The sequence below is a fragment of the Thunnus maccoyii genome, chromosome 21 (genome assembly GCF_910596095.1).
Source record: "Thunnus maccoyii chromosome 21, fThuMac1.1, whole genome shotgun sequence".
In the NCBI taxonomy this organism is placed as follows: Eukaryota; Metazoa; Chordata; class Actinopteri; order Scombriformes; family Scombridae; genus Thunnus; species Thunnus maccoyii.
Window position 1 is genome coordinate 4,777,558 of NC_056553.1, and position 25,519 is coordinate 4,803,076.

The following is a 25,519-nucleotide window of genomic DNA, read 5'->3' on the forward strand; positions in this document are numbered from 1 at the left end:
TTCTGGTCCACAAGAATCTATGTCAAGCAAGGTTAGAATGATATATGAGTTTGATGATATTAAGTTTTAATCATTTGTGACATAAAATCAATCTGTATGGGCTGCAATTAAATTCTTATTTTCTTTACACATTTTCTTTTTCATCTAATTACTTAGTGGTGTTTTGTTTTTTTAATGAATTCTTATTTCAAAGCAATATATTCCAGAATTTTGCTGCTATTGAACCGGCAGAGTCATGAGCTTTAAATCACAAATATATCGCTGAAAATAACAGTTTTAGTGTCTCTTGATGGTCTAGATGCTACTTCAGGAGCTTTTCTGTCTTGAGAAAATATTCATTCAGAAAGTATATGTGATTATTTTTTTCTTGAAGGACCAGTGTGTAAGATTTGGTGGAAGATTGCAACCAAATGAATACCCCTCTCCTCACCCTCCCCTTCCAAGCATGTAGGAGAACCTACTCGTGTAAAACGTGAAAGGCCCTCTCTAGAGTCAGTGTTTGGTTTGTCCATCCTGGGCTACTGTAGAAACATGACAGTGCAACATGGTGGCCTCCGTGGAAGAGGACCCACTCCCTATGTAGATATAAAGGACTCACTCTAAGGTAACGAAAACACAACGATTGTTATTTTCAGGTGATTATACACTTAATTAAAACATACTTATGAATATTATATTCCATTTCTGCCACGTCTGTTCCACTAGATGACACTAAATTCTACACATTGGTCCTTCAAAGCTGCATTTTTCCAGCCACTAGGGGAAAAAAAATCCAAAACCTGCCTGACTCACAACCCTGATGTACTATCGCATTTGGCTAACATGCTAGCAATAAATTTCCTAATTACACAGATGGATGTAACTCAGATTTTCACGCACACTTTAACTCTGCTTTCGTCACCACTGTTTTCCAAAGGAGATTTCTGACTTAAGCTGCTAAATACTTCACTGGTCGCTAACTTTGTCTGGCGTTTGGTGCTGGGCAGGAAGTGTACACTGGGTTTATCAGAGCTTTTTCATTTTTTATTTGACTGGAAACGGAAACTTTATGAAAATCAAAAACCGTATAGCTTTATTGGGTCATAATTATCTGTGTGTTCTGCACTAAAACCAATCACTTTCATTCTTTCCATTTAAAGCTGTGGACTTTTATTTCAGCCACTAGGTGGCGGAAAAACTCCAGCAGAGGTTGACAGACTAACAGCCCTATTATCTATATATTATCTATTGCCATTATCATAAAGTTGCTTTGACTATTAGCAAAAAAATAGCCTTTAACGCATCCAGCAGACAGAGCAACATTGTCATCCCAATGTCATCATGTTAGCTCTGTTTTGGTTTGCAAGCAACCCCATTCACATTACATGTAGTCATGATTCATTGTTCATATAAAAAATATATTAATTACATTAATATTGATTGGCTGAGCTTTAAAAATACATCAGAAGATACTGATATAACACAGCTGCAACCAGCAGACACATTAGGCCTTTAAAAACCCCTATCAACCAAAATCTAATTGTAAATATGTGATCAGAGTCTTTAAATGGAAAAAAGCCTACATTTATGCCTTTTCTTAAATATTAGATTAGATTAGATTAGATCAAAGACTTATTTCAACTTGTTATAGCTTCTCTGTCTTTCTACAAACAGCAGCCATGATTTTATTTACCACGACGTTTCCACTGCGGTCAGGTAAGACCGGAGACGACGAAAAACCCTCTCCCGTGTTACCAACCAATCCCTGGGGCACAGGGCTTGGTTGTCATGGGAGACAGGATGTAGCGGCCTTGTATTACAGAGACCAGCAATTGTGCTGAAACATTACTCTGCCTTCAACAGCTATTGTTCTCATTCCTCACACCTTGCTCTAGTGGGAGATGAGCGCCTCGGGGAAGTGGATTCTACTTTCACTGGTGCACCAGTTCTCAGGGATATATTGCCTCTACGACCTGCGATGAACATCCACTCTCCCACTCAGATTCACTCATACACTTTCACCTGCTCACTTACTCATTTGGGCTGGCGAAAAGGTGTTCACACACGCTCACAAATCACACACTTCCTCTCTGATCCTGCCACATCTGCCTTCAGACCATCCTGATCTTCACAGACAAACAACTCATTCTCCCAGCCTGACAACAAAATCTGATCTTTTTTCAGAAGCCCCCACCTTCCTCCTTTTCCACCCAGAGCCCGTGCCTCAGTCTCTCTTTTTTTCGAGATGTGGAGCGTGGCGCAGTGAAGTAATCGCGGCCTACTTGACCCTGGCAGATGAAGGCTGGGCTGGTTGGGGTGTTAATGGCCTCTCTGCCAGTGTGAGGGCAACGAGTAGCGCTAATGGCGTTACTTTGCATTGCGCTCACAGACGCACGAGTGCACACACAGACTCGTATGTACTCGCTCACTCAACAATCTTTTATCCGTCACACGCGCCTGTCATTTATCATTTTTCGAGGTCTTACAGTTAATGACTAAAGGTAGAAGTGTAAAAAGGGTCTCAACATGTGATGCATGAATAAGTATCCCTCTTCCTCTCTGCCTGCACAGGTAATGGTGGGTGTGTGAGCGAGTCAGTGTGTGTTTAATGACATGGGGTGTATTGTGAGCCATCTTGTGAAACAGCACTGACTCAGATACAAGCTTGTTATTGAGGACTAGGAAAAATAGAGAGAAAGGACAGGCTTCTTTGAAAGAAACTATGAATGCAGTTTCCCATTAACTTGCTTGTGTGAAGGAAAAAACCTCATCTGCTTTTTTTTTTTTTTTTTTTTGCTTTTCTCTCAGAGGACAGGAGGGAGGGAAAGGAGGGGGGAGAAAAGGAGTGAGAGAGAGAGTGAGTGGGTGATTGAATTAATTATGTTTTATCACCTTTTAGCTGATTGAAGTCTACCTTACTCCCTTTAGACAGCTTGTGTTTGTGTCTTCGCCTGCGCCAAATGGATCGGGCCTGTCACCCAATGCAGGCGCTGCCATCTCTGTTGTCAGAGACTTGGACTTTTTCAGATCTGAGTGCTGAGGATGTGTTGTCAGTATGGTGTCTCCGTTCCTTTTGTGTTGTTTGGGGGGTTTTTTTTGTCTTCCTTCCTTCCTTTCTTTCTTTCTCAGTAGTTCATTTCCATCAAAAATGAGGCCTGTGCCTGTTGTTCATTACTCACACAATGGTTTTTTAGAGATTTCAGGAGCAATTTCAGGTTTTCTAAAGCCCCATGTGTCTGTCAGGAAAGGTGAGATGCATCTGCCGTTGTTTGCAAAATTAGGCTTCTGTCATATAACCAGAAACAGACTTTTAACTTACAGGGGAACAAAAAGTACTGATGCTTAATATTCCTACAAAGTAAATTAAACAAACCTCAAAAGGGACAGATAGATAGATGGGATAGATGATGGATAATTTGACAAAATAATCTTAACAGTCCACTTTTTTTTCAGCTGAAATGCTCAGAAAAAAGGTAGTAAGTGGACCTTGAGCGCAGCTCAGAAAAAATCTTGTTAATAGGCCTTGAATAGAGATTATTTTGTGAAAAGACATAATAGTGATTTCTCAATCGCACTTGGAAATTGTGTTGTTTCATCTCATTTCAGTCACAAACAACAGAAGACACTTAAGGCTGCAGGTAAGAAACCATACAAATAAAAAAAAATCAATAAAGATAGATAGTAGAGAACTACTAAGATGACAAAATAATAAAAAAAAAAAACTACTCTTAGAAATGATATTGCACTGAGAATAACTCAAGAAGCGTGTTGACTCTCGCCTCACTTCAGTGCATTGTTCCATATTCATCATCATGACAAACAGCCATCAGCCTCTCTCTGCATGTGTTCTCTGCGGCACTGTGATAAACACATGTCGGGACGTGGAGACTTCTGCACGTCAATACAATCGATCGGCTGATGGATCACGCCTGGGGATGAATTACACACCGCTCACAATTGCCGACAATTAGCTAAACAGACAGGGGGATTGATCTATGAACAGCTAACCAAAGAGACAAGAGAGGATCCTCTGTCTTAGGGGAGTGAAGTAAAGGGAAAAAGTGATGTGCGGCTGTAAAGATTGAGAGCGGAAGATAGAAGAAAGTTAGAGTTACATAGATCTATTGGGTGCAGTGGAGGGTGATGGGGGGGGGAGCAGGAAGCCACCCTCGTAGCTGACATGTTCTTAACTCAGGATGACACATCCCAGGTCCTAAACAATAGAATTCCTCTGTGTGTTAGTCAGTTGCACAGCATGCTAATGTTTGACATATAGGTTCCTGGAATATATTGTTTACAAAAGACTCTGGGGAGCTGGTTTATGCATGCTGCAGAATTCAAACATGGTACATTTCTCCCTTTGCATACAGCTCATATGATTTGCCTGCTCCATGTGTGTGACCTCGTACTTAAGCAAATAATAGCCTTTTTCAAATCACATGTGGTTATTATTGACATATTAATGTGTATAGAGCTTGTCCCTATTCCATACTACATAATGATGTGTTCAAATTGAAAAAAGTGAAAAGATGCAGCCAATATACAGACTAAATGATTTTTTTTGTTCATGATAGTCACTTTTATTCCACACAACCCTGAAAATTAGAAAAATAATAAATGCAATGACGACTACTTTCAGTTTTTTTCTACATCATGACAAAACCACATTTTTTCCTTAATCTTAAAGTCAAATGAAATGAAAAATCGTTTTAGATCGCATCCCTGGTCATTTTAGGCACCGATTTAACAATATATGCACAAAAAATTGATTTCTTAGCATTCTTATATCAAAATCCAAACATATTTTCTTCCTGTAAAACAAAATATTACATGTGCTTGGCTTGAACCAACCGATTTCAACCAATAATATCATGACATCCACCCATCATTCAATCTTGAACTTTTAGTGGCACAGATTTAAGATTCATTGTGACACGCCCACTTTTCAACCTTCAAATCAAATTCCTCCCAATGTTACGTCCCGTCTGTCTGTCCTGTTTCATTCGGAAAAAAACGTCACGATATGGAGGTTAGATACTCTGGAAATGCTGTTTCATCTGGACTTTAACCAAAGTTTTTTGCAGCCCTATCGTGACCACACATCAGACACATGACACAAACCTAATCCACACAACAATAACGTCTTCTTCAAAATGTATTAAAAACATTTATATAAATGTAACTTTTAGACAATGAGACACATAGGAGACCAGCGGAGCTACTCACAGCTGCAAATATGTAAATGGATGCTGGTGAAACAGACAAAAAAACTAAAAACAAAGTAAAATTGCAAAATTATTTAGCTTTCTCTCAGTTCCAGTGTCACAAATTGATGTCTGGCCACACATGACTTGTATCTTATTTGCGCAAAACTGAGAAGTACATTAATTTCTTGTATGCTAACATTGTATACTATGAAAATGAGCAGTAATATATAATGTATATAAATAGGGCACAAAGTAATAATAGTAATAGGACCTCTTTGCCTGAAAACTTGATTCCAAACTCATGTATTTTTGTATAACATTAAATATTTATGATATAGTGTATAATAGTGTAAAGTGCTTCATCAGGATTGTGTGGAAATGTCTCTGCCTGTCATCACATTTCAATTTAAATATTGCTAAATGTTGTTGTTAAGTGAAAGGAAGTAAATAACGTCTGTCTTTTCCAGCTTGACCTCACCCATTTCAAACAGACAAAACATCACAGAAATAAATCTCTCATGTCCAACTTTAGCAGAAAACCGTTCATTCATGTATTTTTTCTAAAGTGAGACCTCAACAGATGTCAAAACATGTCAACAGATGTAACCACAAAGCAGGACTCTTGTTATACTCAACCTTTCACACAGGACTTTTCATACAGAACACACGAGCTGTTAACCGCTGTGTAAAAGTCATCATCCCCCTGAGGATGTTCTTCACTGACATTATTTGGCTCTGCCCACCACTGCCCCATCAGCGTGGCACTCATAATCCCAGTAAAGCGGACCCTCCCAGGTATTATTATGACAATGACTTTTGCCAATAGAAGGGCAGGCAATCACAATAGATGTTTCCATCGCAGTAAAAATGATTTACAGCAGCTCTCATAGAAATGATGATCCAGAGAGGGCATGTTAGCCAAGGAGGGTAATAGTACCCCCTGTGCACAGCTCCTTGCCATCCACCGTGGAGCTTGGTGCAACACAGCCTTGACTGGCTCACAAACCCCCCCCCCCCCCCTCACTCTGCTCCCCTTGGATGACTGAGTCTCTTGGCCTTCACAAAGTCTTTTTCTCTCCCTCAGATAAACGCTGCCATAAATAAAAGAGTACAAAGCCAATCACCTCTCTGTTTAAAGAGACGTGCCACCGCCCCACACAGGGGGATCGTTTGTTTGATCTAATCTCCCTAGTTTGGTCTGGGGGTGGGGGGTGGGGGGTGCCTGTTGGTCTGCTGTTGGGCTGACTGATTGTTGGAGCCTGCTGCTGCTGTGTTTGCTGGGAGACAGAAAACCAGGCTGTGGGTGGTATTTGCCATTTGAGGATTTTCAGCACTGTAGACCAGATGGCCGTCAAACCCGTGTTGATCTTGGAGCACGAGCTTTGCCAAGACCGTTTCCCCCACAGTGGAATAAGAAGAATCTAGATGTTAAACATGCTCCTTGCCCCTGAGCTCCTGGCTTCACTATACCAAGAGGGATTATGTTTGGATCTGGCCGGGCAGGGCGAGTTGGTATCGGCTGTAATAGAGCCCAAAGGGAATGAGGACTGGCACGGAGCAAGATTTGAAAAAAAAAAATGACACAAGCAGAGCCCAAAGTGTGCTGCATACATTCTTCTTCCTATTTCTGCTCCCCGCGGGACTGTTCTCTCATGTCTACTCCTTTTTTTTTTTCATTACAGCAAATCCCTTCATAAAACTCAGTTAAAATCTTGGAGGGTCACAAGTTCAGTTGATTTAAAAAAAAAAATAAGTCGAGAGCTGCCATGCGACCTGTGTTTGTTTTACTCAAATATTCCTAAACCAAACACTAAGCGGTTAAGTTCAAACCGCTCTGGATAAGCTCAACAGCAGATAAGACAGAGACATTGGACAGAGTTCTACAAATATTTATTGGACACAAAGCTGCTCTGGAGGCGGAAATCTCATTGTTGGGAGTTTATATCAGTGTAGAAACTGCAAGGACAACGTTCTTTGAGAGCTACTCAAACAGCAACTACTGGCTGAAGCCAATGTGGAAGTACAAAAGTGCTTAAAGTGCAATGTCACAGACAGCCGGTGGCATCGCACCAATTGACTCTTCTTCAAAAGGCGTCGATTTCTCTCCAGAAATACTGAGTTCAGTAGTTTTTTTTCAATGAGTCATTATGGTCTCAGTCTCTAAATTCAGGCCCTGAAGTGTGCTTGTGGTCATTTTTGCTCTGTTAATGAGATTTGAAGACTTATAGCAGCTTTGATGTCTGCCATGTGGGCGTTGACCTGCCCTGTTAGCACAATTTAGCTAATTTGATGTCACACTGCGGTATATCCTTCTTTATATACAGTCCATGGAGCTATCTGACAATCTTTAAAGGCTTTACACACCCATGGCACACCTGCACAGGTGATATCACTCATTTCAGGACTGTAGGTAGGTTTCTATCCAAATAAAATTTTAACCAAATTTCCAGAAAGTCCAGAAGAGACTTGAGGCTTTGTGATATGGAACTGGTTGAAAATCAACCAAATAGTGATAAATAGCCTCATGTCAGCCAAAGATTAAACCATCATTTACTGGATATGGTGTTATATTGTCAATGTACCTCACTCGACCAATCATACGGCCGTCTTGAGTTGTCCTGCGATATTAACGGTTGCAAGTTGTAAACATGGGAATCTTTTCCATCTCTACCATCCATCTATGTGATGATAGTTTGGCTAAACTGCAGTCGTGTTTCACCAAAGCTCCACTATTTATTGGGCTTTGTCTTCCTCTTTTGTCATGCACGTTTTGATGTATTGTCGGATTGAGAGAGGCTTAAAGTTCTTCATTCATTCAGATCCAGTGAGTCACAGATGGACTAGTGCCCGCTTGTGGCCATTGGATCCTTTTGCCGACGGATTATATTTGATTTTCCTCAAACTTTGTATGAAAAATGGACCAGCAGAGCAACAAAAGTACAAGATTGGGGCAATGAATCAAATATAAAGCATTTATAAGCACTTCTGTCACAGCAAAAAGTCCTGGTTCATACTGATAATACTTAATGGTACTAATTCTATAAATATTATATAGAAATGTCAGGTTTTTAGTGGCTAATGCAACCTGGACATGTTCAAGAAATTCAATTTTAACTTTCAGAAAACTGGTGAGTCCGTCAGTAACAGATTTCTGCAGCGCTGTTCTTCACCTGCAACTTATCACCCAATCAGGTGGTAGCTCAGCTCACCTTCTGCACCAACAGCAACTTCCTGCCAACCTCTGGTGTTGCAGCTCATCATGCAACAACTGCCCATTAACTTCGGCTCTCTAGAAACTCTGTAAAAAAGCTTCTCTCTGCTCCCATGAGCAGCTCTGCCTCTGAAAAAGGTTGTTAAACCAACAATCTGTAACTAAACACCTCAAAAAAAATGAAACTGAATTACTATAATAGTACAATCTGCCTCTTCAGATCCTCCACTGCTGCCCAGCCATGATTACTTCACTCCTCATTTAGTCCTCTGTCTGCCCTCCCTTTCCACTCACCCATATAATAACGGTATTCACTTTGTTGAAAGCAACAGGACACCATCTCCTGTCCAGAGACTTAGCTGTGTTTCACTGAGTTCTGAATTAGACATGAGTACACTGTGTTGCTCTCTGGTTGCGATCCTTCACCTCAACCCACATCCTATCATCCAGACTGCACCAAACACTTCTCATCGCTCATTATGTGTAATTCCACATGCCATCTGCTACTGGCGACAGGATCCATATACAGCTGTGGCTCTGGGATACCCATCTAATGTTGACCTGCACTTCTTCACGCCAGATCTTTCTGATCCCTTAGAGGCCTGTTGTGCCCCTCCAACGCTGGTTCTAATCTATCTGGTAATTCAAGGAGTTGAAACTTCCATCTCCTGCATTCTGTCATGTCTCATGTTAGCCTCTGTAAGCGAAGGAAAGAGAGGGTGGGAAGGTAGGGTTAGAGAATATTGGGTCTCAATCCCCTGTCAGCACGTCTGAAATAGAGTAAGGCTGGAGGAAGAGCAAATGAATAAAAGAAAGCCAGGAAACGAAATGCAGCGATCGCTTCTCTGATCCTGGTTCGTGGAGTTTTACAACCAGCGGACGTGACTTGTCTGTGATGTCGGTTAGAGAGAAGCAGAGCACACGGCTCAATTGGTGATGCTACTTGTATCATACTAGGAATAAAATGATCACAATGATAGTAATATATAAAAATACAAAATGAAATTAATACAGAGTAAATCAATTTAATGAAATAAACAATTACAAACTAAAATATGCAGAAATATAAATTTAAAAAAATCTGTAGTTATTTTCAAAATCTAAATATATAAATAATAATAAATTGTAAAAAATATTTGTAAAATAATTATAATTGATAATTGTAAAAAATATTAAAATTACTTAAAAAATGCTGAAAAATAAAAAATAATAATATATATAAATAAAAATAAGTTTAAAAATAAGTAAAACACAAATCATTTGAGTTAAATAAAATATAAATAAATATAAATTATACATATGAACAGCCTCTGAGTTAACAACGCTACCAAACTTCCGTATAAAAATACACATTTTAAAATAGGCCTTGTTGATACGTGTAAGGCAAGGAAGCATGGAAGATAATTTAAAAATAAAGTAACGTTAGAGGTCAATGTTTAATTCAGCACATATTGTGTGGGTAAATGTGGACTTGTTTCAGTAAAAATGTAACTTAAATGATTAGTTAACAAGCGATCCATCACCAATCATCATTATGTGAAATTGTAATTTTTTTCAGTGGAGTTCGGTGTACGTTATTCACTTCTCTGCTGAAACATCCCCGGTGGCTTCACTGTGGCTGTCACCCTCGGAGCCTCTCATTCCGTGCTTTTTGGTGAAGTGCTGCCCGGCAAAAGCTCTCCCTCTGGCCGGGGACCTCTCGGCCGCACAGCCAGTGCTGAAGCTGGGTTTAAAATAACTCTTTGAGTGCTAACGTTACCCGAAAACGGCCCCAATCACCAGTAACAACAGATTATCTGAAGTGAATCCAAGCGGCAATCTCCGGGGCTGAAAAATGAAACCTATGCGGAAGTGCCAAAAACTGCAGTTCCTTGAATGACCACTTGAAGCTCCAAAAGCGAGTCAATCCCCACAGACCTCCATGTTAAAATGCCCAACTTTACAGCAGAAATAAACATGTTTACAGCCTGGTACAAAAAACTAAAAAACTAGTATCCCCTTTCATGACAACTGTACAGGGGGGTGAATTTTTTTATAACTCACTCGTTTAACTTTTATTAAGCCGCTAGGTGGCTTGTTTCAGCCATTCGGCCCGCCTCCTTGCCCAATTTTGATTGGCTAGGAGTGAGGCAGGCAACGGGTGACGTCACGGTAACTACGTCCATATTTTTATACAGTCTATAAGTGAGTTGTCTCTGATGGAAGTTTGTTAAACTACCTGTTAAAACAGTAGTAACTATGAGTACATGTGCTCTAGTGTTCATATAGCGAGAGACAGGTCATGCTAATCACCCCGCTACGTCATTGAACCACCATCCCGGGCCCGCCCAGAAAACCCTGAACACAGAAACGCTTGAACTCCACAATTCAGAAGTACACGGTTCACAGTCTTTTCACGTTTTCAGCAATTATTTTCTAACATGTACAACGTGTAAGAAATCTACATGGACTTTAAATATATGATATTTATCCATCTATGTGTGTGTGTGAATATTTTCATCCCTCTTTACAGAAGGATCTGAAAACTTTCAAGCCTGAACTTTAAGTGTCTCAGATCTCGACCACTTCTCACCACCGCTGCTGGTGTGAGGCGGCGGATTTGAGAAAAATTAACATAATCTACAGTGAGTGTTCCCCTGCCTGCAACTTTACCCACAAACTTCTCCGATACTTAGCTTCCCTCTGTACACGGAATACTCCCCTCTCGCCCCGACTCGCTCAGATCCGACATGTGCATGCACGCACACAAAGAACAATATTTCGGAGGCTTGTTTTCCTTGTTGTTGTTCTCCGCGGAGGGAAAAAAAAAAAAAAGATGAAGGGGAGGCAGAGCAGATGTCAGAATTGACAGCAAGCTTATCTAAACATCATTGATTTTCACACGTTCTTACTGGGGCCAGCACAGGTTGGTTTCCTCCTCCGATGCCAAAGCATTTGACAGAATCGCCAGGAAACTTGTCAGGATGGATAAAACTGATAAGAAAGACACGAAAAGCTGTCCACCCACACCTTTCCAGCTTGCTAAACACACATTCCCGTCTCCATCCAACATGTTTAAAAGCCTTTAACAAGAGAAGGGCAGTTTTCACTTTGACGTAGGACTCATCTGTGTTTGTACATGTGCAAAAAAAAGGGAACGGACACGGAGCAGAGGAAAAAATAATAATTGGCCACACTGTCTGTACGTCCAGCTGTAAGCCCTGCATCAACTACACTCCTGCTTCTGTTAGTGTTTGACCTATCTGCCCATTTACGAAGCTCTATCTAGGTGCATGTATACCTACTGAAGCATGAAAGCCCTCTGAGGCAGCGTGTTAGACAGACAGAATAGAGCGAGGTGCAAAAGGGGGCATACGAATAGGATAACAGGAAGAGACGAACAGAAGGAGACCAGGATAAAAAAAAAACATCTCAACAAACAGTTCAATCCAGCCGAGGAGTCTTCCAACTTTTCTTAAAACAAGTGAAATATTCATCCTCTACAAAAAAAATCACAGTTTTCTTGTTTGAGGAGAATCAGATGGTGGAAATCTTGATGCCAGTGGAAGGATCTGCCACAGAGAGATAATGTCCTGTTTCAAGAAAACAACTGCATGACTGCATTTTAAGACCCTTTCAAACCATTATTCCGTTTTAAAGTGATACAGTCTTTTGCTGTCTGATTTCAAAAAGCGACCCTCGATGTTTTCCGTGGGAAGCTTGTAAAGAAAATCAAATGAAGCCTCGGCCGAGATTTGTGACTTCCCGCCAAGCCACTTGTGTTTCCAACTGTTTACTGATGGAGGCAAATGCTGTAGTGATTTTCAGATATTATTTTCAAAACACACACACACACACACAAAAAGATAAATGCTTATAATAGTCTCCAATATGAGACATTAAGAGATATAAAGACAACCAAAGTTACGTCGCTGTGCACTCATACGTTGTGTTTCCTGCTCATCACCTGTAGTTTACAGTAAAAAAACAAAATCTTTGAGATAATACCATCTTTTGGAAATATGAAGTGTAAACAAAAATGGGGAACTTAACTACAAAAACAAACCTATTGGCAGGAAAGAACACTTAAAAACCCAAGACCCAAGTCCAATGGAAGCATTTTCAAAATACTCATTTTCTGCAATTTCTGCGTATGGCAACTATGATGAGGTTAATGGAGACATATCATGCACATTTCCAAATCTATATTTATATTCTGAGGCTCTACTGGAATATCGTTACATGATTTACAGCTCAAAAAATTCTTTATTTATCTTATACTGGCTCTTTATGCAGCCCTTCAGTTCAGCCTCTGTCTAAAACAGGCCGTTTTAACTCCTGTCTCTTTAAGGCTGTTCTGATTGGTTAGCTGTCTAAAGCTGCGTCTCGGCAGACTTCAACTGGCTCTGGAGGCTACGAAAACAAACTATAGTAGTAAAAGTAAGGTTTTTCTTGTTCTTTACTCAACGTTTGTGGGCATGTGTGAATGATCTGACATCACCTGGAGGAGGAAGTAGAGGTAAGTTTGCAAACGGAGCGTTCTGAGCAGGCTGAAACTCTGACTTTTGACTTTCAGGGAGCATTTTCACAAATATTCACCTCAAGTTTTAGAACTTTGACCATGTTTACCATAGATATCTGACATTTTAACAGTATAAAAACAACAGAAAATCACAAAAAGCTTGTTATGTCCCCTTTAAGGTGTGTTTAGACAAAACACAATGCAAATTTCAACTCTTTCATACAAAGTCAATGGAAAGACATTTCAAGCTTATCCTGGGGCTTCAATGAATCTACAAGATGAGAGGTAAAAGGAGAGAGACTAGAGGAAAATAACTGGAGTCCATGGTGATTCCTGAGATCAGTACATTCACCGTTTAGGATGAATAAACAAAGACTGCACAAACAGTCCAGCGGTCAAATAATGAAAGGACAAATTTAGCTTTGTGTTCTGTCTGAAAACACCTTTAGGAAAGAAGGTTGGGGTGGGTGGATGGATGGATGGACTTTGACAAGGGATACTTCCTCCCAGCAGTCAAAGTTGTTTTCTTTAAACAATGACCACAATTGCTCCCGAATCAAGTCTTTTTTTTTTTTTTTTTTTAAAACCCAAACCGAGATCTTTCCACCAGATGAGAAAATGCTCAAATAAGTCAGTTAAAAGGCATTCACAAAAAAAAAAAACTTGACATTTAGTTTGAGGGACTTCAAGGTTAGACTTCTGGCAGTAATTTAAAATGTTCACATATCGTTCTAACACTGAGGAGTTCTGGGATTTTGTGTGGAGAAATCCAACTTTAACTGAATGCACCTTACAGAAGTTTCACTCGAGTGTTCAGATTGGTGTTTTTTAAGGTGAAAAGAGTTGCTGAACAGCCCCCCTAGAGCACAAAAAGCTATCATCTGACTTGGCTCTGTTTGGACAAAAGTCAGATGGACTCCCTGCGTATTTCAGCCCTCCTCACCTGAAACCTCATAACTCTTCTCTCTGGAGGTCTGCCCACAACTCTCCCCTCCTCACCAGTCAGGTTATTTATCATTCCTTCGCTTCAGATGATGTATTCAACGGCAGTTAAGACGAGTGCTCGCGGCGAAATGTCAAGGATTGTCACCGCCGCCTGTTGTGTTTACTTCCTCCTCCCTTCCTTCTGTTTCAGACCGTTCGGCCGTGTTGCCTCCAGGCGAGTGGGCTTCTCGCATGCCCCCTGTGACATGTCCCATCTTTAAAGTGCAGAGCTTTGACGGCACATTTGCTCAACATGACAATGAGAGTTCCCCGCCCCCCCCAGGCAAGCTAAAAGAGGGCCTGTACAGAGATCACGCTGTGCAGGCGCACCAGTGTTTGTGTATATGAATTCATGATTATGTATCTTTATGTTTTTCCCTTTGCTTAGCCGTTGTTTATCCTGCTCATTGAAGGGATTTATACAGAAACGTGGAGGTCTATAATTATATTCTGACCCTCTACTAGAATATCTTTGCATTATTTACAGTTCAAAAAACTCCTTATTTATCTTATATTGACCCTTATGCAAGTGTCCCCCAGCTCCGGAGGCTACATAAACAAACAATAGTAGTAGTTTCACTTCTTTTTCTCATTCTTTACTTGAAATATCAACTTCTCACATGCATCTGTACACGTCTGAGCCCGAATCCGATTTGACATATGCGAGTGGACAACACAACGGCCATTTGTGGGCATGAGAGAACAATCTGATGTCATCACAACGAGGAAGTAGAGGTAAACAGATTGAAGTCCTGGCTTTTGACATGCAGGGAGCATTTTTACATACGTTCACCTCAAGTTTTGGACCTTTGACCACGTTTAACATAGACGTCCAATATCATAACAGTATAAAAATAACAGAAAATCACAATAAGAATGATATGTCCTCATTAAAGTATGAATGGAAGAGGAAACATGCTCCTGATGCAGACCATACAGCACTGGGATAACATGTTTCCAAGCATTTCCTGCTTATTATGGAATTAAAGCAAGATTCACCAACATTTCTCCTCCTAAATGCGCCCAGGGCTCCGAATCCATTAGTGGTTATCACCCCAATCACACTGGGAAAACGGAGGCAATCTTCTGAGCAGCAAGGAGGGTACGGGGGGGGGGGGGGGGGGGGGGGGGCAGGGGGGTTGGTAGGGGAGGACGGGTTGTGTCCCCCCCTCCCCCCCCCACCCCCCCATTCCCTCACCACCATAGAGAGGCAAGACATGCTCCACAGAGAAAATCACTCAGCCACATTGTGCAGACTAAATCAGAAACCACTGCCGCCCCATCCATCTTTCTCAGCTGGCACTATAGGTGGTGATACTCCGGAGTGTGATTGCGCGCGTACGTGCGTGCATTTGTGTGCATTCCTGTTGTTTTGTGTTGTGTGGAAGTGGGAAGGAAAAAAAAAAAAAAGGAAAAAGGAGGGGTGACGAAGAGTCTTAAAAGCCTTACGCTTTGCTTCCTGTCTCCTGAAATCCACAGCTCCCATGAATCACCATCTCTGCTGTTTTTAGCCCGATTACTTTTCTTTCAGCGCTCCACAGCTTATTTAATCTCCACTTGAACCTTCCGTAGGCGTGACCGAGACTACAGTACACGCTACCGCACGGTCGGCACAAACATCATATATATCAGGAATTTTGACAACTGTTGTTACAGTTTGATAATGTTTGTTGGTGGATCAGCAGGATCTTGGAGAAGTGAAACTCATAATAACATCAGAGACACGAACAAGGGAATTACTTTTCATTACTATCAATCTGTTTGCAGTGATGATCTCACAAGAATCTACTGCTGGTTTTGTTCGAGCACGTCAAAAGATCTGATAGTTTGTGTTTTGCTCGAGCATTTGGACAGTTTATATGATCTTATCTGATAACCTGAAACCTCAAACTTCTATATATTTGTTATATTTGTGCATTCTGATTTAGGGTTTTTTTTTTTTGTTTTTTACTCATCAAAACTTAAAATTGAGCCTCGCATGAAGTCACATTGCAAGTATTGTTTGCAACAGTTGAGCTCAGGTGACACCCCCGTTACCTTAAGTTCATAATGTCATTAATTTAACAGAAAGTGGAAAGAAGTTAAAGTTGAACAGTGTTGTTGATAAAGATCTCCATCGACATTTTAGTAACTTTTTAAGATCCAAAACATTTTAAACGTTTGCATATTCATGCATGCTTGTTTAGTTGATTTTTTTAAACCTCTAATATGTTTTTAATGCCAAAATCTTGTTAAAAGTAAAAATAAGCAGGATTCCACCGAGGGGAAATGAAAGGTTGCTGCAAAACTATCTTTATAAAGCACCTCTAATTGGTGTTTCTCTCTCTTTCACATTATTTTCAACCTCATGATTCTCTCTCTGATAAAACATCGCTGGAGATTTCACAACAACATTAAATCTGAGACGCGGTTTCCGCTGCCGCAGTGAACCGTCTGCTGTGGTAAATCAACCGCTGCGGCTATTTGTATGAATTTCCATTTCCTCCACCCATAATTTGCACCTCTGGACGGGAGGCCTCTAAACGCTGACTGCATACACACGGCTTAATGGTTTTAACTATCGGTGATGGAAGATGCTGCTTTCTGACTTTTTATTTGTGTGTGTGTGTGTGTCGGAGTCGACTGACAAGAGTGGACCTCTAGACTTCTACAGGCTACTTTGTTTTAGTTTCAGTTTTAGTCGGACTTCGGATGGACTTTGTGAAACCTGGTTACGCGTATTCATGGCAGAATAACCAGCATTTTCCTGGAGAAATCTACCTGGAGAAACCAGGTTTCTCTAATCCCTTATCCCAGTTATGGAAACCAACTTTTTCAGTTATATTACAGTCAAAAAAATCAGCTTTCAGGAGAAAGCCGACTGTAACGAGGTCACTTAAGTGCATGTAAATGCAGTCAATGTCCCTGTTTAGCATTGCAGTAAATACTAGATAGATTATAACACTCTAAGGGAAGCCTGACAGCAAGTTGTTGATGTAGTTCTGCGTCAAAACCTCTTTGCTTTATTGACATTTGAAATATATTGATGACACTCAGGCACAGTATTTCACAGGCTGTAGATGGAAGGGTCAAAGCCGAAGCCTTTTCCAGTTTTCACCAACCTTTCAGCAACCTTGCCACCGGCAGTTAATTTCCCTTAATCTGCAGTCAGGCCGGGGCAAAGCAGGGCAACAAAGTTCCTGGATAAAGATACGACTGACCCTCATTTCATTTTTATTGGTGGTGGAGAGGAGTCAATTATAAACTTAAATAGCCAAACTTTAAAAAGTTACCACCACTTACGTTGATTGCATGAGCTTTCCATTGTTTTTAGAAGAGTTTCCTTGGGTATAATAATTGCCTCGCTAATATGCAGAGCCTTTTTATCCTGCTCATAAAAGCCGGTCACATTAATAAAGTTGTATTGGTGTTGGTGAGCAGCTCTATGAGATGATTGGGACAATAAGTGGTGCATGTCTTTGAGAGATGTGAGAGTCAGAACGTGTCATCCAAACCAACTTCCCATCCATTAAATGTTATGACACTATAGCTCCATTAAAAGTCTGGACATATCAAAGCGTTGGAGACAGGTGCCAAACTGTTTTGTGGGGTTCATTCCTTGGTGTCAATCTCGCATCTCCGGTAATTATCGAGCAGGTCATATATGGAAAAAGGAGAAGGGAGGAAAAAATAGCTTCCTCAAAAACATGGCAGATTTAATTTGTCAGCTCGGATGAAAATTGGCCAGTGAAGAAAACAAACGACACTTACAAGAGCCGATGGTACCAATTCGTCAGGGGAAGATTGAGGAGCCAGTCTAGAGATAGCTCACATCTCCATAAATCATGTTGACAATTGACTTGAACTGCAAGAGGAGGAGGTCTCCCATAAAGGGAGCCTGAACAGGCACTGATATAGGACGTCTCTCTCTCCCACTGCCCAGAAATAGAACGACAGTCTGATGCATCGAGAATGGCCCTCGATGGCCGACTGAAACACTGTCTGCACACTCATTTAAAGAGGTAATCTGTTAATTGTTTTTATTTAACCTTGGCGCCATCTTTGGCGACATGTTGCCATCGTTGTTGTGATTCTGTACTGCGCTTTCCAAATATCACAGCGCAGTGCTATTTATTCTCTACAATTTCCTGTTCATGAAGTTCATGAATTAATTTTTTATAGTGCTCTTCTTTGTCTTTTCATCTATGGTGCATATCACTGTCCATGCTAACTGTGCACTTGGCATGCTGCCAGAAATGTCAAATACTAACTCATCACTTCCTGTGACCAACCTCAGTCCAGTCAGTGTGATTAGAAACTCTTATGAATTGGCTTTAAATTAAATCAGTTGAACAATAAGTCAGTATTTGAGGATATGGCTGGTAATTTTCTATATCTTTTCTGATTGTCAACAAATCTCATGTGCAGAGCCAAACCAAGTATTGTGTGTGTATCCAAAGCCTGATGTATCTTATTCCTCTGTGCCGTAGACCTCCGTTGTTGTCCAGAAACTATTAAAAACACGTCAATGAGCCACTCAGCTGTGTGTAGCAGAGTCAGGTGGCGGGATTACAGCCCGTGGGACACGCCTCCTCAACTTGACTGACAGCCGTGCAGCCGCTGGGAGCCGAGTGAACCCAGGAGTAAACCAACCAAAACCAATTGATAACCAGCAGCTATAGCTAGTAGTGAATCACAAATGAAAATGTACATTTCCATCAGAAACTGCTGCGGTCACTCGGCTCGTCCGCTGTATCTGATGGAGGTTTGAGGGCGGCTGTCAATCACAGCTATCAATCATGACGTCACACCCCCTTTTTCTATCGTCAATTAACTAATTAAAAACAAACATATCAAAAAAATGAGCACTTTGAACAAACACCAGCATGATGAAAACTACCTAAAATGACAGAAACCATCTTTGGGAAAAATCTATTTGACGTGTACTTTGATTTTTTTAGTTTGACCCATGTCCCACCCACTAACATGGACCTATGACCTTTACTGCAAGCAGCCACCAGGGGGCGAGCGAGATATTTTGGCTCCACTTGGGTTAGGGTTAGGGTTAGGATTAACCCTCTTTATATACAGTCTGTAATATAAAGTAGTATTAACTAACACAAAGTCAAGAGGTTGTGATGTGTAGCACAACAATCTAGAGAAGTACTGTAAACAGGACAAGGAGTACATTTTTGAAGAACTTAGCTTGAAGCATTCTGACCATTAAAGGATGCATTTACACTGACAGTTTAGTCCAAATCTGGAACCAGTTCACCTAAACCTCTGGTAATGTGAACACTTTGTTGGGAAAGTCCACTTGAACGAGGTGGTCTGACAGCAGTTCCAGTCCACCTGTGGTATAGAGTGACCGAATGCAATCCTAGTAATGGTGGTAACAAGCTGCACTCCAGTAAGAAAAGTAAGTGTGAAAGAGCACCACTAAGGTTAGAGAGAGATTAGGAAATAAAACTCATTTTCAGCCTCAAACAAGGAAACCCAGTGTGAAAATTACCTAAAATTTGGGTCTAAAATGCTGCATAAAGGTTGAAGAAAGCGCCCTGCTTTGCCAGATGACAATGAGCAAAGCGAAATCTATTATTCCGGCTACCAGGAGTTTTCCTCCTCTTCAGCTGCCATGTCTCATCTTGCATGCATCCTCTACCTCGGTGCTCTCTCGAAGCAAAGTAAGTGCAGAGAACGGGCTTAATACTAAATAAATAAATCTTAAGTGAGTGTAATATATCAGAATTATTTATAACACCGCATGTGTATTATGAGTCATGACCTGTTGATAGGATCGGTAAATGTAATGCGATGACTAAAAGTAGAACTGTAATATCCAACGTTGTTCCCTTACAGGAAACAGTAATGTGATTACAATGAGGTGCCTGATGTATAATGCATCACTTCCAGCAGAATAAACTCTATTATGTGCTGAAAATGCTGCATCATTGTATACTAGCTGCTGCTTCTCTCTCTCTCTGTGTTTTTCTCTATAGGTGTAAGAGTGTATAAGCTTCTCTCTCTTCCTAACTGACTGTGTCGGTGGCTCAGAGAGCTGTGTTTATGCGGGTTTTCACCAGATGTTGATTCAACCACTGAACAGATGACAGACTTAGCCAGCAGCTGAGGAGACAAATCCACAGTCCAACACTCAGCACGCTTCCACTCCCGCTTTTTTCACTTGCTTGCTTTGTTTACATGCGTCTGTCTCTGTCTTGCTTTCTCTTTCTTACTCACACCATATCAGTGTTCTGACATTTTTTTTTTTTTTGCTCATTTTAGAGCTTGGCACATTCGCAAAAAAGGATTGTCCACAAGCAGACATCACACACACGCACACACACACGCTCCCCCTTCTCCTGTGTTTGAATAGCAATCATCCATCATCTTTTAAAAAAAAAGACACAACACTGTAAAGTTGCAAATTATAATTTCAGAACTGTAGTAAACAAACAAACAAACTGCAGTGAGTGTTGTAAGTGTTGTGTATGGGGCGGGGGGTGGGGGGGGCTGTGTAATTGTTGGGAGCGGGGAATAAAACTGCACTGCAGCGTTTTCCTCAAGAGAAGTAATTTAGTAGTTGCTCTAATAAACATTGAGTCATAAAAAAACAAATTGATCCGGCAACGCTAAATGTGTAAAGCTGTCGGTGTTGAAATGACAGATTAGAGTGTCCGCTAAAGCAAATAAAACACGACTGAAGGTTTCAACTGCTTTTTCAAGTACAGGGTTCGCTAATGATTATGTGTGCTTCCAACTCCCATTACAAAACAAACAACAACAAACAAAAAAAAAGAGGAACATTATTATTATTATTATTATTATTATTTTTGCAGGTTTTTTTGTTAGCTTGCAACCAGAGAATGATCAGGAAGGGACTCAGTGTGTTGTCGAAGTGTAGTTCAGAATCTTAAAACCCTTAAATCCACTTAGTCACTTCTGTGCCTGCAGCTATTTCAGTGATTATATCTAATCTTTGAAATAATATGTTGTCATCTATAGAAAACCCTGAAACACCTAAACCTCTCAGCTGAACATCTCTCTTGTCATTGTTTGCTGGGTGTAATTTGTGGTTTTATTCATGTTGCGAGCAGCAAAAAAAATATTCCAACCGCAGTGGCGACTTGATAGCAAGACATTTTCAGGCATCAGAAGCGTCATACAGAGAAAAATCCATTTTTAAAATGGAGAGCAATTTCTCAAACAACAGTAGGTTCAGCAGACCGTAAAGATACAGAACATGGCCGCACTACACGACTCACATTTTTTCCTGACTGTAGCTCACATGTTCTCTCTTTAAAAAAAAAAAAGACTACATTACAGGAAATGTCAGATATGACAAACTAAAGTTGACATACACAAGACAGGAAGAGGGGAAGCGAGTACTCTCTTAAAAATAAATGACTAAACTTCACACCTGGCGTATAGTGAACTTTACAAATTGATATCTGACAAAGAAAACGTGTAAATTCCCCTTTAAATAATAATCAGACACAGTCTTTGCATTCCTAACTAGATTGCAGGAAAACAATTGCCATTCACATCACATGTTAAGTGTGTAAAACAAGTTAATTTCGCTCGCGCTCGCTATGCTCATTCGCCTTGAAATAAATCAAGAGCGAGAGCTGAGGCGCATTCATTATGAATGCACTCCCTATTCTTGCATGTGCGCTGTGCAGCCTCTCCTCTCCTTGTTCTTAATTCGTGACTGGCTCTTCAAATATTTAAAGGTAGGACTTAAGAATTGAAGTGACTGCAAACATGGATCCCAGGGCCCACTTGACAAGGCGAGGTAGGTTGTTGTACAAGACAGGCACTTATTCAAACATATGGCCACAGGAGCTTGCCACAGAAGTTAAGAAGGGAAGCCAAACCATTGTGCCTGCATCACTGACTGACTTTGCTCCATTACTTAGCAATTATATATTCATACTGGTTCATTTTTTGGAGGGAGCTGTACTCTTGTTTATGAAATGTGGCACAATAAGCACTAATTTGGTAATTTGGAGGCCAAACGACATCTAGAGGTCAGTAATAAACTGGCTTCATTTTATGGAAAAGTGAATGTTTTTAGATATCTGGGTTACATTTAATAATGGTTTCAACATTAAAGCTGCATCAATAAATATTTTTAGAGTAACAATGGGGCAAACGACTAAGTGTAGTGTGAAATTGGTTGTTTGTAGTTACAAACAGACAATTATTACCTGCAGTTACCTTCAGTTTTGCCAGGTTTTAGCATTTTTCAGGCCATTCTTTTGGTTTTACCACTTACAACTTTAATATTTTGGTTCACTTCTTTCATTAACCCAATTTCCTCCTGCAGCAGAGAGCTGTTTTCACAAAAAATAAACCCCACTATATGATTCCTGATGGCCGACTGACAAAGTTAGCGACTAGCAGGTGAATGTAGTCAAGTTTAGCAGCCAAAGAGCCGCATATTTCCCTCAGTAGCTGGTGGAGACCAAACCAGAGCTAAAAGGAAAATGAATATTGAACCAACATTCATCAGGCTGACAGAAAACTCTGAATAAATGATAATGTTGCTTCATGTCTGCTTGGTTAACACGTACACCATATCAACTTTACAAGGTGATAATATGTCAATGTTGTGTTTACAGTTTGTTCTGCTGCCCCTAAATGGACAAATAAATGTATTAAAACTGCTTTAATTACACAAAGCAATTCCTAACCACATGTTAAACCCAATTTGATTAAATTAACTTAAATTTAGTTGTTAACATGTTGTTAAAACAATGATTTTATTTAAGCTAAATGCTAAAAAACCTTTTTTTTTTTAACATAGTCAAGAACATTCATACTGACAAGACAGACAGAGATAGATAGATAAACATTTAAAATGTGTTATTAATGCCACATAAATCACAAAATACAAAAACAATCAAGTAGGTAAAGGCTAAATTATATACAATAACTAAATAGATTAACTCACATATAAAAATAAATAGAATACAATAGAAATAGAGTAGAAATTCCAGCAGTTTTCCTCATGTTTTATTTTATGGCTAGCATTGGCTACCACATGGTACATTTAAGTCTCCTCAGGAGACACGCGAGACCCTGAACGCAGCTGGAATAGGAATTAATCCTCCAATCTTATCGGGAATTTCCTGTAGATTATTTTCCCACTGCACTCCCATCGACATCACCCATTCTGTCTCATCTACTACTCTTCTCTCCTAAGCTTAAAAAGAGGACACAGGTAATGTCATTTCAAAGGGAGGTATAGTGTAACGATACCAGGAGGAGGGATGGGAGGGAGGACGGGTGTTGAAGGGTATGACTGCATTTGAGGGGTAGATCTCTTTTGAACCAGAGTGGAGTGAGATCAAACAGGCTCATCTGTGTTTTTGTGTAGATGGGGAGGGCGGGAGGGGTGGGGGTGGGGGAACTGTAGTTGCCCCGCCCTATCACTCCCACCCATCACCGCAACCAGGTGTCGGGGATGTCGGCCCCATCAAACAGCGTGGGGTGAACACAAGGGACTTTGGTTCCGCATGAGCAAATAAATACGCTCTGACTGGAGCTCTTTCACCGACGCTCAGCAGCATGTATCATTCATCTCTGCTGGAAAATACCCATCCTCACCGGTAACTTAAAACATTTAGATTATTATTTTACTGTAAGGAGGAAGTGAAAAATGCCTAATGGGGAGGATCATTTATCCTGCCTGTTTAAGGGACAATATCACTTATTCAAGAAGTTCAGCAAAGAAAGTAAGAGTCATTAACTTAAGATGGATTTTTATCTTCCTTCTCTCCCATGTAATATAAACTGTCTTCAACAGGCTCTGAGAACAACAAGAAATAGATAAAACCAATAACAGCATCAGTTCTTCTGTAGATATTTACTTAATTACCCAAATGTGCCAATTTTAGTCATATTTACATAAACTATCTCTTGGCACTTGAAATGTAGACTATGCAGTCAGCCATAATGGCGGCTACAGGTGGCTAGTTTCTATCTTCTGTCAGAAACAAACTTTTGAAGCTATTCATGTAAAAAATCATGTTTATTTGGACAGATGTAGGAGGCTCAGCAGCTTGACCCGATTATTGCTGTTTTGTGAGATAAACGTCTTTTTGTGAATCGCCAGAATCTCTATAACGGAACTGGAGAGAGCAAAATTAGCACCACACATAGAGGCACAATGGGAAATAAATCAGGTTCAAGTAAACTGGACATTTCCTTTAATATAATGTGTATGAGCCGATTTTAAATTGTTAGGAGCTTCTCATAATGTCGGATCAGCCTATAAACATTTCCATTGATTTTCTCTTGCATTCCCATTTTGGGGATAAGAAAGAACCTTCGGAAAACTACGTTAATCACATTAATTGGCTTAACCTTTCAACTTTGAATTCATGGCAACTGCCTATAGTTTGAATATTAATAATACAACTTTACATAAAGAATGTGACTAAAAGAGAATTGAATGAGTGACAACTTAATATCTTTTTTTTTTTTGAGGTTGCCTTTTTAACATCTGGCCTGGGACAACAGATGACAGTTAGCCTTGTAAGCTAACGCTGGCTCACTGACAGTTCTTTTCTTTCTGTTGATTAATGAGCATTGTCCCCGTCAAATAAATAAAAATGAAAAAGTGTGAGTGGTTTTTTTTGTCCACTTGAAAATAGCACAACAAGCTGTACACACAACCATATAAAAGTGATGCAGTGAATGTGTTACTCACACAGATGTGGAGCAGTATTCATTTGCAGTCATGTCAACCTGACAAATGTAAGTTCAATATTCACTCTCTTATTAGCTCAGTTTTTTTCTATCAACCAACTCCTGAGGGAAATATCCGACTCTTTAGCTGCTAAATGCTCCCCTGTGTTCACCAGCTAGTTCCTAACAGTGTCGGTTTGGTGTCACCTTGGTGCTGGGTTGGATTTTTAGAGCTTTTTTTGCTGGGAACAGCTGCTTTTTACGTCCAAAAACGAGGCTACGAGAGTGTCGTGACTGAACCAAAACTCAGGTAGTATTTAATCGTGCTGTGGTGGAGTTTGACAGGAGCCGATTGGATCTAAACAATTTCATTTCCAGTACTTAGGGGGCAAAAGTGTAGCAAAAGATTTTATCATTTCATCTCAAACAACCAGCTATTCTTGCTTGTCTCAGCAAACGGCAAGGAAGAAAGAGATACTTTTCTTCTTTTCTGTCTTTGTCTTCTTTGTCTACATGACTCTCACTGTATCGATCGGATGCTTCGGGATATAGAAGAGAAATGATGTTCAAGGGAAGCTCAAATAAAAGCTTTCCAGTCAATCAGAGAGCAAACTATATCTTATAATGCATATATGTCTTCAAGACTTGACTCACATCTCCTCAAAGACACAAAAAAAAAAAGAAGGAAACTCACTAAACTTCCATCAGATGGCTGTCATAGCGCGACACTCTCACTTCCCTCACAGCTGCAGATGATGCGGGTGATAACTGCAGCATGGGGCCCTGCATCTGTGGCAGGCTGCCACAGGCTCATATCATTTAACACACTACACCTGTTGGGATGAATTTGATACCTGAAGATAATGGATTGGAGTTCAAAGAGGAGAATGCGGACAGGAAACTTTTCCAGAGGTCATATTTCATGAGCAATCTGCGCTGATGCAACCCTCCCCCCAACCCCCT

General features: G+C 40.4%; 1 protein-coding gene across 6 annotated transcripts in view; it reads right to left on the minus strand.

The window, feature by feature from the left end:
* LOC121887810 (cadherin-20-like) overlaps positions 1-25,519 on the minus strand; it is a 96,767-nt gene that overhangs the window by 58,269 nt on the left and 12,979 nt on the right. For 2 of the 6 annotated variants that reach the window (XM_042398835.1, XM_042398836.1), the window contains one exon: positions 9,980-10,120. The exons of 3 other annotated variants lie outside the window; for them this stretch is intronic. In XM_042398835.1, the coding sequence (XP_042254769.1) occupies positions 9,980-10,120 (141 nt within the window). Of the gene's footprint in view, positions 1-9,979; positions 10,121-11,288; positions 11,559-25,519 lie in introns of those variants that run through there. One more of the 6 variants, XM_042398833.1, reaches the window with a different exon arrangement.